Source organism: Urocampus carinirostris, chromosome 5, assembly GCF_059441175.1.
Source record: "Urocampus carinirostris isolate Australia breed hairy pipefish chromosome 5, RoL_Ucar_1.0, whole genome shotgun sequence".
Classification (NCBI taxonomy): domain Eukaryota; kingdom Metazoa; phylum Chordata; class Actinopteri; order Syngnathiformes; family Syngnathidae; genus Urocampus; species Urocampus carinirostris.
This window is the reverse complement of record NC_142353.1, coordinates 2,577,598-2,595,572: the sequence shown is the minus strand read 5'-3', so window position 1 is coordinate 2,595,572 and position 17,975 is coordinate 2,577,598. Positions and strand designations below refer to the sequence as shown.

The following is a 17,975-nucleotide window of genomic DNA, read 5'->3' as shown; positions in this document are numbered from 1 at the left end:
TTGAATTACACATAATAGTAAAGTACATTAGGCCTCTTACAGTAAGTTAGTTCGTCTCACAAATCTTATAATTTTTTTAAATCAATTTTCTTTTGATGTCCCCTGACCATAATAATAATAATAATAATGTGTAGATTACAGCAATGATTTTATAACCAGTGTGTGAGGGCCCAATAGTGTGCCGTGAAACCTTGCCTAGCATGCTATTATTCAATATCTTTGCTTTCTTCCATTGATCAGGCGAGTAATTGTAACATTCGTCTATATCAGTAGGTGGCAGCACATTACTATATTTTTTTCCTTTTATTTACTTGCTGATGAGGCAGTGCGGGGAAATATATTTAAGAACATATTTTTGGTTTAAGATTACTCTTTTAAAAAATATGACGTAAAGATATTGCACACATGATTAGTTGGGATCTGGTAAATTATTCTGCAGATACTTTTTTTTCATTTTAAATATTTTGTTATATTTCTAAAAAATGATAAAAATAAAATTAACCATTAAAAACAGGTTTCAAACTATTGTATGATTTAAAATACAGAAAGATTTGTTCACCAAAACGAATAACCTGAATTAACACCGTAGCCACAGTGACCAAAAAAGATAAGGAAAACGTAATGGCTGGCCAGATTTGGTAAGCGGAAAATGTGTGAGGGCCTTGCATTCCTTGAACAATCATGAATAAATTTAACCTCCGTCAAAGGTTTGGAGTGCTTGGCCATCAGCGTCGCAACCTCGTAGTTTGCCTTTGTAGCATTTTCATTCGACTCCTGTGAAAAAGCGCTGCTGTGCCTTTTTTTCGTGAGCGTGTTTTGTCTAGCAGTGGCTCTTGATATTGAAATCTTTGAAAACAGCCACTATCAGTCTTTCGGCAAATTAAGGCACAGTTGTTTCAGATTTCGATGAAAAACATGGAAGCAGTTACCTTGACAGTCAACTTTCTTCCTCATTTACATCACCGTGTTGAAAATGGGGTGGGCAAATATCTCAGAGCTAAGGACAAAGTGGCCAATGGGCTACTGTCATCATGTGGTGAAATGGTGAATTATTTTCGTTTTTGTACAAATTGATTTTATATTACATTACTGGCTGACCACACTTTACTTTTATGACAAATGCCACAGGCCAGAAAAAAAAAATTATCAGTCCAAAACTGGCCCCTGGGCCAGACTTTGGACAGGACAGGTTTACACTGACGATTTTCTTCTATTTGCTCAACCCCTGTGAAGAAGCCTGCCAATAATCAATGTAATCATTTATTTCCACAATGGAAACTTAACATTATTATTGGCTGTTTTAAAATACAATGGCTTGCGAAAGTATTTGCCCCCCTTGAACTTTGTGACCTTTTGCCACATTTCAGACAAACATCAAGTTATAAAATTGTAATTTTTTTTGAAGCATCAACAATAAGTGGGACACTATCATGAAGTGGAAAACACTTAAACTTGTTAAACAAATAAAAAACGAAAAAGTGGGTGTGCAAAATTATTCAGCCCCTTTACTTTGTGCAGCAAACTGTCCAGAAGTTCAGTGAGGATCTCTGAATGATTCAATGTTGATCTAAATGACTAACGATGATAAATGGAATCCACCTGTGTGTAATCAAGTCTCTGTATGAATGCACCTGCACTGTGATAGTGTCAGAGGTCTGTTTAAAGCGCAGAGAGCAACATAAAGAACGAGGAACACACAAGTCAGGTCCAAGATACTGTTGTGGAGATGTTTAAACCTGGATTTGGATACAAAGATTTCCCAAGCTCTAAACATCCCAAGGAGCACCGTGCAAGCAATAATATTGAAATGGGAGGAGTATCAGACCACTGCAAATCTACCAAGATCGGGCCGTCCCTCTAAACTTTCAGCTCATACAAGGAGAAAACTGATCAGATATGCAGCCAAGAGGCCTATGATCACTCTGGATGAACTAGAGATTTACAGCTGAGGTGGGAGAATCTTTCCATTGGACAACAATCAGTCGTGTACTGCACAAATCTGGCCTTTATGGAAGAGCGGCAGGAAGGAAGCCATTTCTCAAAGATATCCATAAAAAGTGTTGTTTAAAGTTTGCCACAAGCCACCTGGGAGACACACCAAACATGTGGAAGAAGGTGCTCTGGTCGGATGAGACCAAAATCGAACTTTTTGGCAACAATGCAAGACGTTATGATTGGCGTAAAAGCAGCACAGCTCATCACCCTCAACATACCATCCCCACAATCATGGTAGTGGCAGCATCATGGTTTGGGCCTGCTTTTCTTCAGTGGGGACAGGGAAGATAGTTAAAATTGATGGGAAGATGGATGGAGCCAAATACAGGACCATTCTTGAAGAAAACCTGATGGAGTCCGCTGGAGACCTGAGCAGAGACGGAGATTTGTCTTCCAACAAGACAACGATCCAAAACATAAAGCAAAAGCTACAATCGAATGGTTCACCAAACATATCAAGGTGTTAGAATAGCCAAGTCAAAGTCCAGAACTCAATCCAAGACTGTGGAAAGAACTGAAAACTGCTGTTAACAAACACTTTCATCCAACCTCACTGAGCTCGAGCTGTTTTGCAAGGAGGAATGGGCAAAAATATCAGTTTCTCGATGTGCAAACCTGATAGAGACATACCCCAAGTTACTTGCAGCTGTAATCGCAGCAAAAGGTGGCACTACAAAGTATTAACTCGACTGGGGTTGAATAATTTTGCACACCCACTTTTTTGTTTTTAATTTGTTACAAAACTTTGAAATATCAAAGTGTGTTCCACTTCATGATTGTGTTCCACTTATTGTTGATTCTTCACAAGAAATTAGTTTTATATCTTGATGTTTGAAGTCTGAAATGTGGCAAAAAGTCATTAAGTTCCAGGGGCCCAAATAGTTTCGCAAGCCACTGTATTTTATAATACAAATCTACTACACGAACCAAAACAATAGATTTGTTTCAAATAAATTACCTTTAATCCTTTTTAAAACACTGTCATTATCTTCATTATGATCAAAGGGATCAATATACAGAAGTCACATGCACCTAAATTAGTAAATTCTTGCCTTACTATTATTTTCTGTAACTTTACAAGCATTGTCTGTATTAGATCACAGTGGAAATGATGTAAATAGTGACATCTAGGTGTGAATAGGCTCTTGGAAACTGTTCAGCTTAGTGAAAAAATATAACAGCAAAATCAATCACTGACATTCTAATGCAATCAGTTTGACACAATACCAGGGAATTTCTACTCGTTAAAGCAGATCACAGATTTAAGTATCTTCACATCAGCATTTCAATAGCAAGACATGTCAGGGAAAATAAAAAAATAAAATAAATGTGCAAAGGTACCAGTACATGACTTTGAAACTTCATTGCTATTCTGTGAAATAAAAAGCAATGCACAAACTCAAAGTGCAGAAAGGAATAAGGCCTGGTACATTGCCATCTGGCCCATGTTCCAATATTTTAAAGGTGGGGTGCGCAATTTCAAAACTTAAGCTTGCAGTCATGACTATGAACCAGGAGATGGCAGCAGAGTAACACGTTTTGCCTTTATGCCTTAGACATGTTCTAATAATTCTTTTTTTTTTCATCTTTTTCCAGTTTGGTTCCGCTTCAAACAGGCCTGATAAAATTTAGAGCAGATAGGCGCAATGGAAAATAAAACATAAGGGCTCTGAACTCAGTTGGGCATTGTTAACACATACTTAATAGAGGAAATATTTAAGTTTCAACTTGTAGTGGACTCCTCAAACGACGCACCCCACTTTTATAACGTAGTCAAATACCACAAAATGCAAATTTCACGTGCTACATGGTGGATCAAAGTTATAAAGTTCAAGCTTCGATATATGAAGCTAAAATAAAAAAGAGGGTAAAAAAATGATCAAGTTTCTATTTTGAAAATAACTGTGCTGTGCAGCTATCTTTCCTTTGACAACGGCACCTTTAAAGTCCAGCTCGAAAAGTTGAGGCGTCAAAGTTCCTTCCTTCCTATCTGTAGTTCAGATATGGCACTTCTTTTTGGTTCATAAACCTGGTGAGTGATAAAAACATTTGGGCTAATCTCAAAGGCCAGATTGTCTCGTGACAAAAGCACAAAAAAATAAGGAGTGAAATTTTGATGACCCTTCTCCCTAAAACTCACTGCGGAAAAACACTCTGATTTGTACTCGTATTGGAATACGGCTATGAGTTTTCATCTACGACAGCGGTTGTTATTGTGTGGATACAAGTCCAATGGGATGACTTGAGTCAAGCTGGGGAAGAATAACCACATTACAACATGTGAGCATATACTAAGAAAGTGACACAGGCAAACATGGATTTCAGGTAGGGTCAATGTGGATGTACAAGGCCTGCAGAGAAACACATCGTAAGAGGGCTGCTTGAAAGACGCGCAGACATCCAGGCACTGCTCATTTTCTGCTCAGTAAGAGTTGGCAGAGGCTGTCGCGATTCTTTTACCGATGTACACCCTTCAAACAGAAAACAAAGACAAATTCACATGAAAATAGATTTAAAGACATTTCATATTTTTAAAAGGTCTTCTAGAACCAGTCAGGGCCTTAACATGCCTAGGCACATATGAAATGAAATGACCTGCATTTATATAGCGCTTTTCAAGTCAATGACTCCCCAAAGCGCTTTACAATGTGCTCCACATTTCCCAATAGCGGCCTTGTATTGCATGTAAGACGCTAACCTGCTTATTGGGAGTATTAGGGGTTCAGTGTCTTAACCAAGGACACTTCGACATGTAACACGGACAAGCCGGGATTCGAACTGGGATCCCTTGATCCCAAGACGAGCGCTCTACCTCCTGAGCTACTGCCACCCCCATATCATTCAAAAGCTTAAACTCTTCAAGATATGATGACCATTTCAAAATATGCTCATCACAGAAACACCACGGTCGGTCTAACACAAGATACCCAAAAACTATAAAGAGCTTAACTCACCCAAAATTGCTGGTAACTTCTACTCATGACACGATTCCCCGCAATTATGGTGTGGTTTTACATTCACAAGGGTCTAATGAATCGAACCGCGTAAAATATTTACTCCAAAACACACGATAACACAGACAGATAAAAAATCCGCATAAAAGCATTCCTGCATTGTTTTGTCAAGCTTCGTTGTAATCCTTCTGTTTTGCTCCCCTTTAAAATAAAACAGACTTGTTGTTGACTTCCAGTACAGGCCTCAAACTCTGACCTTTTAATTGACACCACTCTTGGCCAATTGCACGCATTTTTTTCATAGTCTTTAGCTTGTGACAATCTTTGAGGGCCTGTATTGAAAAAAACGTCATGACCTACTACTTCAGCTTCAGAAAGCTTTAGCCAATAGTGACAGATTTAAATGTGGATTGACACATTGGTTAGCCAATGAACTTTCCATTGTAATTTTAAGGGCTGTACAATGGGACCTGGCTACGGTTCGACGTTCGCTGCTTCAGAGCTTCGCGGTCTGTAATGGTTAAAAATATATAAATAAATAAATAAATACATTTTTAATTTTTTTTTTTAAGGGGCTTCGCTACTTCACAGATTTTAACTTTTTGCGGGTTTATTCGGCGGAACGTCAGCGGACGCAGAATAAGGCGGCCGGTGTTGTGCCCAAATCCGACTCCTGTGCAAAATCCTCCCCCCCTCGCGTGAACGCGCATTCTGCTGCGCTTCCAACAAAAGCGATCGCATTCTATATAAAACGCATATTGAAACAATAAAGCGAGCTAATTAAAACAATTAAGCGATTGTAGTCTATATAACGCGTTTATTTAAACAATAAAGCGCGATCATATTCTACAAAATGCAGCGGGGGTCACTCCCGGGCCGCGCGACGGAGCGAGTTCGGCGGACACGGCGTCACACGGCGCGACGCGAGAAAAGGCGGCGAGGGTGATCGTCCGACGACACTAGTAGCGCAGCGGACGTGCGCGGGACCTCCGTAATTGGGGAATCCCCCTCGGTCGACGACCCTAGCCATCGAGGGCCGTGTAGCGCGCGCGTGGGCCGCCTACAGCGGCCTCCGCGCCAAGCGCCCGACCCGCTCGGCTTGTCGCGGTGTCATGCGTATCGCGCCCGAAAGTACACGCGTCGCGGGTTAGGGGTTCGTTCGCGGGAGCGACCAAACGGCACCCATGGTGCGGCGCAAATAAAAACACTGTCGTGAAGCGGTACAGATAATGAGAAGAGATGAGATTTTTTTTCTTCTTTTTGAATGGTCGTCGCTACTTCGCAGATTTTCACTTTTTGCGGGTGGTTTTGTTCCCCATTAACCGGGTCTAAAAAATAATAATTAAAAATAAATAAATAAATAAATAAAATACTTTTATTTTTTTTTGAAGGTGCGCCGCTACTTCGCGGATTTTCACTTATCGCGGGTGGTTTTGGTCCCCATTTACCGCGATAACCGAGGTCTTACTGTATTAAAATCAGAGCCGAATATAAACATATCCATTTTTACACACAATTATCAAGCGCAAGGGTGCACAATCATGGATTGACTTCTAGAAAGAGAAGTCAAACATTTACAACTCTTTCACAATGTCTAAAAATGTAACAGTAACGTTAAGGGGTTAGATTCAATCAGACATTTATAGTCCCATAATGTTAGAGAAATTAATGAAAAAATTGAATGAATTTGAAAAATCCAAAAAGACAAATAGAATAAAAATATTTTATTTAATGCTTTTTGCTTTCTTGTATATTCGATTGATCGTGAAAGTTTAAATAGGTGATTTCATTTGGGAAATTATGTGAAGATACTTTTGCCTTTGCACCTGACAAAGCAACAGTCATTGGGTAAAGCAATATCCTATAAACAAATGTCTGTCTGCCATTATTTTAAGGTGGGGAAATGGACAAGGCAATGGAGGACCGATCCTGCCATAGGTAGAAATAGATATAGAAATAAATTCCTAAAAATATATGCTATATAAATAAATGAACACATAAATAAATTACGTACATAAATATTTGACAAGTATGCAATTCATTTATGCATTTTGTAATTTATTTTATCATTTATTAAATATGTTATTTATTTTGTGTATTTTGGCACATCAAAATACAGTATTATTCTAATGAGAAGGCGTCCCAGTTGTTTTAAGCCTTTCACCTATTGGTTGGTCAGTGATGAACGGATCGGCTACTACACCGATAAACCAAAACGTGAAAAGCTAAGCCAGTTTGACCCGCCCCCTTATTTGGATAATATATTGTTGTGACAAAATACACGACAAAAAAGACAAAATATACAACAAAATGCATGACAAAATACAAGATTAAATACATGACGAAATTAATACAGAAAATAAGAAATGGCAAAATGCATAATATATGAAAACATTGAATTAATGTCATACATTAATTTGCACATAGTCTATGGCAGGCTATGGCAAGATTGGTCTTTTACACAAGACTATCATGAATGATAAAAATATTCATTATATTTGAGAATTGTGTTTCTAATCATCATCTTATTTCGTATGCATTCCAATTACTCAAAATACAGCTTAACAAAATATAGTCCAATATACTCAAAAAGTTGGAGACAACTACCCTATTTATTCATGTATAACGCACAACCCCTATTTTTTGATACAATTTGGTTTCACTTTAAAGCTCAAATGAAGCACTCTAGGTCACAAACGTGGTGTTGATTTTTATCGCAGGGCGATTCTGAACCCGAATAGTACGTTACGATTTTTGAACAATGACTGACCAGTAGAACACTATAGCAGACCACATTCACATGACATTGGATGCAAGGGGATTCAAATCCAAACCACAACAGTGTAGGCGTCAGATTTTAACGACTTGACAACAGGGTTCTAGATCATGCAGGAAAAGGCATTAGATTTGCTCTCATCATCACCCTTCTTTCAGTCACGCTGCTACCATAATGTGAAACGTTGATTTGGAGGTGAATCTTTCACATAATGCTCTATTACAACATGGCATTGTCAAAATGGTGTGATAAAATCCAAAGCCTTTTCTTATGTCATCTACAACACTAGTGGTTTAGCACAGGGGTGTCCAGACTTCTTTGAAAGCGGGCCAGATTTGCTAAGCTGAAAATGTGTCAGGGTTCTGGTGAAAAAAATACTCCAATTTCCGCTTTTCCTGGAAGTAGCTGCCATCACAGTCAACTTTCCTTTTTTCATTTACAGTGGCCATGTTGAAAAGAAGGGCGGCAGAGCGGCTGAGTGGTTAGCGCATCCGCGGCACAGTTCTGAGGTCATGGGATCAAATCTAGCTAACAGCCTTCATGTGCGGAGTTTGCATGTTCTCCCAGGCTTTCGTGGGTTTCCTCCGGGCACTCCGGTTTCCTCCTACATTCCAAAAACTTGCATGTCAGGTTAATTGGCCGGACCAAATTGTCCATTGGTGTGAATGGGGGAGTTGTCTGTCTCTGTGTACTGCCCAAAGATGGATGGATGGGCTCCAGCACCCCGTGACCCTAAACAGGATAAGCTGGCAGATAACGGATGGATGGATGTTGGAAATGGGGTGGGCTAAAGATTTATTTATTTATTTTGGTACACATTTATATTATACGGCAGTCAACAATCCTGACCGGCCACATATTATTCATTGAATGACAGAGGCCACGGGCCAGTAAAAACTTGATCCCGGGCCGTAAATGGCGCCTGGGCCAAAATTAGGAGGTCCATGGTTTAGTGGATAGAATTTGGTGCTTTCACCTCCGAGATCTAGATTTGAATCCCATTGCATCCAATGTTGGACAAACGATCGTTAGTTTTGGACTCAACAACTATTGCTTTAACATGGTTAAGTACAATTGTAAAAACCTTGTGTATCACACCACATGCACACAGATTTTGAGTTATTTTTTGGGTACAAAAAATGTGCAATAAAAATCAATGATATACAGTACAAAACAACTATCTGGATTTGACCTCTTACCCGATTCCAAGAGCAAGGATGTGTGAAAGTAGTAGTGATGGGATAAAAACTTTCAGGAATTCAGCAGAAAATACTCCGCCTTTTTTCATAACGCCACTCTTTCTCATGCTAAGCGATACCGCATGCCGAGGATGTCTGAAGTGAAATTCCCTGGGACAAAAAGAATACAAACAATCAGAATAATAAACTTCAGGTTAAACTTCTAAATAGACGAAAGGCATGATCAGATGAAAAACAAGAACAAACGGCCATCTCACTTGGGTGGAATGTTTTCTGGTCTGCTAGACCAATCAGCAACCCAATCGACTTCTTTGTTCATGAGAATATCATCGTCTCTGTCTTTGTCTGGAGATTCTTCTTCTTCAGACTATAAATGTAAAAAGAAAATGGCATAAAACAGTGGTCGACAACCTTTACTGTATCACTAACCGGTTCAATGTCAGACTATATTTTCGGGGCCCGGGCAAAGAATGTCAATAGTAAACATAACGAGAACAACAACAATTATAAAAAGACAATTGCCGAGGCAATTGTGACAGTTGGGACTGGGCTCTGGCATGTAGTCGTTAGCTTGTAATTGATAGAATGCAGACCTTAGCATGACTCGTTAGATGTATCCGTTAGCATGAAACAATAGCATCTACTCATTAGTATTTAGCCGTAAGCATGACTCGTTAGCATGTAGCCATCAGCATGACTTGTTAGCATCTACTCATTAGCGTGTATCCGTTAGAGTGACTCGTTTGCATTTAGTCATTAGCATGTAGCCGTTAGCATGACTTGTTAGCATCTACTTGTTAGCACCCACTCGTTAGCATGTAGCCATAAGGATGTAGCTATTAGCATGTCTGGTTAGCATTTACTCGTAAAAATGTAGTCGTTTGAACGCCTTTTGTTCACAGTTACACTTCATGTGGGTCAGTGACCTGCTTAGGCCACCACTAAAAACCTTCCTGGTTACCATGGTTTTTCACATTGTCATAATGGAGTATTTTGTGTAGAATTTTGAGATAAGAGATTAAATTAATACAATTTGGAATGAGGCTGTAACATAACAAAATGTGGAAAAAGTGAAGCGCTGTGAATACTTTCCGGATGCACTGTACATACAGCAACACAAATTAGCAATTTTGGTGACGTAGATAGTTGTGTCAGTGAAATGAGCTTCATAGCATGGCCTCTTGACGTCTTGTTAGTGATTATGAGTGACTACGGCTGGTGTAGAAGTTAAAAAAAAATAATTATTGTATTCTTTTTTTAATCACTAAGACATTAAAATAAAGAGAGACAAGTGTGATTTACTTAAATTATTGCCTGCACCATTAGACTACGTAGCTACGTCATTTAAAGATTGTTTCTAACATTTACAAGAATTTTTGCAAAATGATCTTCCTGGTACAGGAATTTAACACAGGATGGATTTTAAAATGTTTTTGTTTTCAAACAAATATAAAAAAACATCTTTAAAATGAGCAATTGTGTCTGACAGTCACAATTTTACTTAAGTAATTTGTTAACATAGTGAATTGTATTATTTTACTATTTTTAACTTGCTCTAAATTTTCATTACATAGAAAAATAAATAATTGTAACTTCATTTTTTAAATTAAGAAAAATGGAACACCATTATTAACACAGCCCTTTGAGACTTGTGATTAAGGGCTATAGAAGTAAACATGACTTGACCTTTTATTGATCAATTTTTCCATTTATTTTTTGCAATGTGCAAGATTAATTTTTTTATCAAGTTCCGTCATAAACACATAATTTTACTATAAGATCTTATTGGAAAAATAGCAATTAACAGTAAACTCTCTAAAATAGAAAACCTCCACGACCACACAGACTTGACACATGTACCTCTACGACAGTCAACGTACAAAAAACAAACTGCGAAGTAACGAGGGAACGCTGCTCTTAAAAATAAGAAAAAATAAAGTGACTGTGTTGTACAAACCAATTTAAAAAGTAAATAGACTGTTTTGCAAGATATTTTAAAGGAAAATTCACACTTTCCGTATGTAACTTTTAATGTACACTTATTACATATGGATCACGGGTCGGAACCTTTTTGACCCAAAGAGCCATAAAAGCAAAAAATATTTTTTAAAATTCTGACAAAATTTAACAAAACCGCAAACCCTGTTCCACCAGACAAAAGCTAATTCTTCCGCACATTTAATTTCACTTTGGGTCATTTGATGATTTGATAAAATGTATGAAATTATAATAATGCCAAATCCTGTGTCCCATTCAAACAAATATACCACTTAAAATGTTTCTCCCGCCCACAGATACTTAAGAGTGTAAAGGCTCAGACCATCATTTTTGTCCTAAATAATGGTTTTTAAAAAAGAAGTGAAACGCTTTAGTAGAAATGTCACAAAATACTGCAAACGATAAGGATATGGTCGTATTTATCTTCGGCGCAGACTGCACTGAGCGAGAGAGGGAAGGGAGTGCCTTGTGCTGAGGGCAAAGATCCGCCCATCTCTACCCCTTACCCCATCAAATTGCTCTGAGTTGTTTGCTTGCGTTTTTATTCATCTACAGTTTGATCGGTGTGTTTTCATCATTAAGTATCTCAACAGTAAACATACATAGTTTGATGAGCTTCTGTTCAGATGGTTTCTTAGCGACCTAATGCCAAAACAGGGTATGTTGGTAAGGTATGTCACAAAAGTGAGTACACTCCTCACATTTCTGCAGAGATTTTATGATAATGTTTATAAGAAACAGCTCTGAAAAAATATTTTTTTTGACACAACGAAAAGAAATATGTAAACAAAGGTAATGGCTTACTGGAAAGATATCCTCTGGTCTGATGCAACAAAGATGAAATTATTTGGCTAAGATTGTGTGAGGCATGTGTGGCGGCAACCAGGTGAGGAGTACAAACAAGTTTGTGTCGTGCCTAGAGTCAAGCATGGTGTTGGGAATGTCATGGTTTGGGGCTGCAGGAGTGCAACTGGAGTTAGGGAGTTGCACTTAATTGGAGAAAACAAACTCAAGCATGTACAGTGAAGAAAATAAGTATTTAAACACCCTGCTATTTTGCTATTTCTCCCACTTAAAATTCATGGAGGGATCTGAAATTTTCATTGTGGGTGCATGTCCACTGTGAGAGAGATAAACTGAAAACAGAAATAAATCACAATGCATGATTTTTTTAACGATTTATTTGTGTGCTATAGCTGCAAATAAGTATTTTGAACACCTGAGAAAATGAATGGTACAGTAACCTTTGTTTGTTATTACAGAGGTCAAACGTTTTCTGTAGTCTTTCACCAGGTTTGCACACACTGCAGAATGGATCTTGGCCCACTCCTCCACACATATCTTCTCTAGAATCTGATTTCTGGGCTGTCGCCGAGAAACAGAGTTTGAGCTACCTCCAAAGATTTTCGATTGGGTTCAGGTATGGAAACTGGCTGAGCGATGCTAGAACCTTGATATGCTTCTTACGGAGCCACTCCTTGGTTTCCCTGGCTGTGTGCTTTGGGGCATTATTGTGCTGGAGGACCCAGCCATGACCCATCTTCAATGCTCTGACTGAGGGAAGGAGGTTGTTTTCCATGTGCAGAAAAACACCCCTAAAGCATGATGCTCTTCATTCTTCTTCTTCCAAACACGCTTAGTGGAATTATGACCAAAACGTTCTATTTCTTTCTCCCATGACTCCTCTGTATCATCCAAATGGTCATATGCAAACTTAAGACATGCCTTGACATGTGCTGGTTTAGGCAAGGGAACCTTTCGTGCCATGCATGATTTAAAATCATGACGTCTTAGTGTATTACTACCTACAGTAACCTTGAAAACGATAGTCCCAGCTCTTTTCAGGTCATTGACCAACTCCTGACATGTAGTTCCGTGGCTGATTCTTCACCCTTCTTAGAATCATTGAGACCCCAAGAGGTGACATTTTGCATGGGGTTCCACTCCGATTGAGATTGACCGTCATGATTAGCTTCTTCCATTTTCCAATGGTTGCTCTTAGGACCTTTTTTACCAAGCTGCTAGGCAATTGCTCTGTAGCCCTTTCCAGCCTTGTGGAGGTGTGATTTCTGGATTTTTTCTTTTTAGTTCATCTCTCTCATAGAGGACATTCACCTACGATGAAAATTTCAAACCTCTCCATGATTTCTAAGTGGGGGAAATAGCAAAATTGCAGGGTGTTCAAATACTTATTTTGTTCACTGTACGGTGAAATACTGGAGCAAGAATTGGCCCACTCCCTTAAGAAACTGGGTCGCAGGGCAATATTCCTGCCTGACAAATGACCCCAAATACACTTCTAAGATGAACAAGACTTTTCTAAAAGTGCTAAGGGGAAAGGGAATGGACTGGCCAAGCATGTCTTCAGATCTAAACTCAATAGAACATCTTTGGGACATCCTCAAACTAAAAGTGGAGAAGCACTAGATCTTGAAAATCCCCGGGCTCTGTTATGGAGGAGTTAAAGAGCATTCTAGTAGCAATTTGAGAGACTCTGGTGAAACCCATGGCCAGAAGGATTAAGGTGGTTCTGCAAAATCATAATAGCCACAGAAAACATTGAACTTCAGAAACGTTTACTTTAAGGTTTACTCACTTTTTTTACCACAGGTTTAGCTACTAATAGCTATATTTTTAGTTTTTGGGGAGGAAAAGTTAATTTACTTTGCTATATAAGCTTTACACAGACGACCTTTAATTGCGTCAAAGCGATGCAGTGTTTTTCCAAGTAAACATTATGAGGAAACCTCTGCAGAAATGTGAGGAGTGTACTCACTTTTGTGACATACAGTACAACACCGTAAACTGTAGTTGAGAATGTGCCCTATATAGTATGGACTGAACCTTGATCGTTGCCAGTGTTGTTTCTACTTCGCATGTACTAAAATCAGAGTGAAACACCTTGTCTTTGTAACACTACAAAGAAATATGAAGTAGTTAAACTTTATCTCGAATCGATATGTACTCATGAAAATAGTCATGTATTGCTGGCGAGCAATAGGTTCCCGACCCTTGATAAAGATGCAGTAATCAGCAAATAGCCAAAGTGGGCAGTTCACCTGCACCCCATCCCAGAGTTGGCAAGAGTTGGGTTTGTATTTGAAAAACCATTGACTTTTACCTGACTACCCCTTGGACTGGACATTTCCACATCAAAAGTTATCTGACCATCATCCTGGTTGGGACTCTGTGGCCTGTGGGGACTGCATTGACACATTGTAGTCATTAATGATGTTTTGTCACTATTTACACCACCACATACATAACTTAAGCACTACCTGTCACATGAAGAATTACTCGGGCTGGATTCATGCTGTGCATCCAGGAGGATCCTCTCCATGTCCCCATTGTGAATAGAAGAGGAGGATGGCACATGTTCTAGTCCTCCAATAAAGGTATCGTCCATCTCAGGCACCGCTTCCAAGGTTCGACTCAATCCAGGGTTTGCATTCATTTGGTCTGCAGCCGCTGATATTTGCAAGCTTGTGTGCACTCCCTCAGCTCCTCTGTTTCCATTCATCTCCAATTCCACCCAAGACCCTTGGAAATACAGAAGGTTTATACCAGGGGTTTCCAAACTTATTTTAGCTGGGGGCCCCAATTAAGAAAGAAAATCTCATGGGGGCCAGACTACAAGATTAAAGAGAAGGATAGATAGAAAGAGAGGGTGAAAAACAGAGAAAGAAAGAGAAATAGAGACATACAAAGAAAAGAGAAAGAAAAAAAATAGAGAAAGAAAATGACAGAGAAAAAAGGTAAAGAGAAAAAAACTAAAGAAGAGAAAAGAGACAGAAAGAACAAAACAAAGAAAAGAGAAAGAGAGCAAAAGAAAAAAAAAGAAGAGGAAAGGAGATGTGGAGAGAAAAACGAGACAAAAAGGAGAGAGAGGGAGAAATACAGCCCCAGTAGCTTTGCAAGTGGCGCCAGGCTTTGGCGACATGAAGTGTAAATATTTAAAACTGCAGCTCATTTCTCCTTCGTTCTTTTGTCAATGTCTCGCAGGCAGGGTTAAAACCATTGGAAGACCTGATCTGACGCGTACCGGTGCATGTTTGACACCCGCAGTTTTTACTAATAAAAAGATATTCCACTTTATGAAATTGAAACAAGTTAAAACCTTATTTCATTAGATGTTTATTATTTGTTATCCTCAAAGATTTAAATCGTCGTTGTGCCACTGCCCTACTAACGGCGACTGCTTGTCTCACACCCCAGTTAGGAGGGTGTTATGCAATCCATTGGTGCCCGCTTGATTGGACAACAGGATGCAAACAAACGACTTAATACTTTTACCAGTTCTACCCGTGACAAGATATAAAACACAAATGGCCGCGAATCGATTAAACAACGTGCCCAAGAATGACCGATTTTTTATTTTTTTTTCAGCCGTGTCAACGATGCGGGTCTCTGTTGCGTAACAGACAGACTGCTCGGACGTGTCACTGTTGCAAATAGGTTATTGTCTGCAGATAAATCTTGATAAAAATAAATAAATAAAGAAGTCGGCAACAATCACTGGGTCAGTTTTGGTTTATTAGTATCATTATTCGTGAGCAGTGAGAAGAAACTAATGCCGTTACGATTGTTGATCTGCCGAAACGCCCTACCGTGCGGAGACGTCCTACCGTATGCTAATCTGACAGTGAATTTAGTCATCTTTTTTAACAAGTAAAACTAGCAACACTGAAACTCAGAAATATTCCAAACAGAACTTTTACTCATGACATATTACGAGAATTGGCATGCATGCATACATACATACAGTAAATAAAAATAGCATGCTTAAATACTACCACCGGAAAAACACGCCAGGCTGAACAGCTACGTCAGATAAAAGTATGACAGAGCAGTGATAGTCATATAAAACCAAATCAAAACGAAAATTGTTAGTACAGTACTCTCCATATGAAATTGCGACCAGCCTTGTACGCATGCGCACTAAGCGTTGGTAGGACATCTCATAGGGTAGGAAGGAATTGCAGAACACAGTTCCACCACAACCATTTTATTATCTTTCAAACATTGACTTAAATGTACAATGCTTGTTGAAAAAGCGGCCTAGCATTTGGAAATCTTCGAAATATCATTTAATGAAAAGAAAAATCTTACATAACAAGTAATACAGTGTAATTGTTTTGTCTCCGAGTTGTTTTCATTTAGATTTGAGTCCGCCCAAAACACAGGGCGCTAAATGATTGGCTACAATTACAGTCACTCAAGATACCATGGACTTCTATTGGCAATCTCCCAGCGACGTCAACCTGCTTCACCCCACCGAGAAGACGAGGAAACGCTATTTTTCTAACTTCAACCACAATGCCACCGAATTATCCTTCTCACTTTCAAAATACATTACACCTATCGCTGAAACTCCAGAATAGCTTCCGGTTGAGTGAAACATATTCATACAAACTATCTTCCTACCGTGAAGTCCGGGCTCTTCATTATTGTTTTGGGGAGCAGCGGTGGACATGTTGACTTGTTTTAGCATTCGTCAACATTACCAGACTGTGCGCATGCGCATTGAAGGTCCAGCGTCCAGACAAGATAGAGCAATGGCTACGTAATGGACGTGCTTTTGTTCATCCATTCATGGACGGACGTGCATTCTTTCACGTTAGAATACGTGCCCTGGAACGGCATTGTGATGTGAATAGCCAAACAAGTCCCGATTAAAGCACAAAGCTTTAATTTGACGATTGAGTTGTTGGACAAATATAATATTGTGAATGTGCTTAATTGCTGTTGAGATTGTCATGATTGTTTTCTGTTTTTAGTGTCAATAAATTTGTTCAAACCAAAAAACTCAACATTGTCATTATAGTGATGACATTTGCTCAATTAGAAAAATATATACGTGGAAGCAGTTTTTTGACAGTGTTTTCCACAATTTCCAAAAAAGAAGTGCAGTATGTATTGTGAATGTGCTTAATTGCTGTTGAGATTGTCATGATTGTTTTTCTGTTATTAGTGTCAATAAATTTGTTCAAACCAAAAAATGTTACTATAAAAAACAACCCAAATGCTTTTTATAGCTGTCAGGGGCCTGCTGGCCTGAAAAACAACTGGGCTATGGGATGTTAATTGTTCTGTCTATCAATATCTATTAAATGATTTGATATTGTCAACTTTCTTTCATAACTTCTCCCTGGTCGCACTGCTTCTAGAGTTGTGCTTTTCATATTTAACCCAGAGGTCTCTGGCTCACAGCCAACAGAATGATAGTTTGAGGCCCCCCACCTTCAAAAAAAAAAGTTAAAGGGACAGTGTGTATTTTCCCACTAGTTTTCGTTGTACTTTGTTATGCAACTGAAAACTAGTGCTTAATGCACAATGGAAGAAGGCATGTTGTAGAAATTGGAGGTCCGATAATCGAGAGAAAGTCTTCTCATAAGTGGATAAAAGAAATAGACAGGAGCCCGCTTCGTTATGGAGGGAGATGTCACTTTATTGATGCGTCAATAAAGATCTCACAGAGCTAGGAACATGACAATGTATTTAAAGCTGGTAGTGACGATTAGGCTTCGATTGAGTACACCCCAAAAGGCGGTCCTGTATTACGTATCAAGTACAGAGCGTCCCGTCCCTTGCACGCTATCTTCAAGGAAACTTAATGTCTGCCAAGAGTATCTTCAAGGATGTCTACCCGACCGTTTCCCACAAACGTAAGCAAGTCTTTCTAAATTTCTACATGTATGCAAATCCATTCTACATTTGCAAGTGTATTTTCCACAACATATCCCCCCTTTTTTTTTTTTTTTTTCTTCTGTTTGGCTTATCCCCCCTTTTGGGAGTTTATACTCCCACTTTAAATGGAAATTAAAATTGAAAATGAATACAGGGTAGTGGTAAAGTATTACAAATCATAGACATCAATACACGGACAGAGTTTACGCGAATCGAAAATAAAATAAAATTCTGGCGGTCAGCCTGCTGTGATCATTCTAACTTTCATTGTTCATGTTTCATTTACAAAAACCCCCAACACTCCAAACATCTGACCCATGCACTAACCCCCCCTTCATTTATCTTTATCCGTACACACTGGATTAT

General features: G+C 38.9%; 1 protein-coding gene across 1 annotated transcript; it reads right to left on the bottom strand.

The window, feature by feature from the left end:
- Positions 1-2,934: 2,934 nt before the first annotated feature.
- bnip3la (BCL2 interacting protein 3 like a) lies at positions 2,935-16,505 on the bottom strand. The gene is made up of 6 exons (XM_088335327.1): positions 16,347-16,505; positions 14,201-14,462; positions 14,044-14,125; positions 9,182-9,291; positions 8,925-9,074; positions 2,935-4,466 (listed from the first exon to the last, which is right to left on the bottom strand). Exons 1-6 carry the CDS (start codon positions 16,411-16,413, stop codon positions 4,418-4,420), a joined length of 720 nt encoding a protein of 239 aa, XP_088191453.1. The 5' UTR covers positions 16,414-16,505; the 3' UTR covers positions 2,935-4,417.
- Between the last annotated feature and the right edge of the window lie 1,470 nt (positions 16,506-17,975).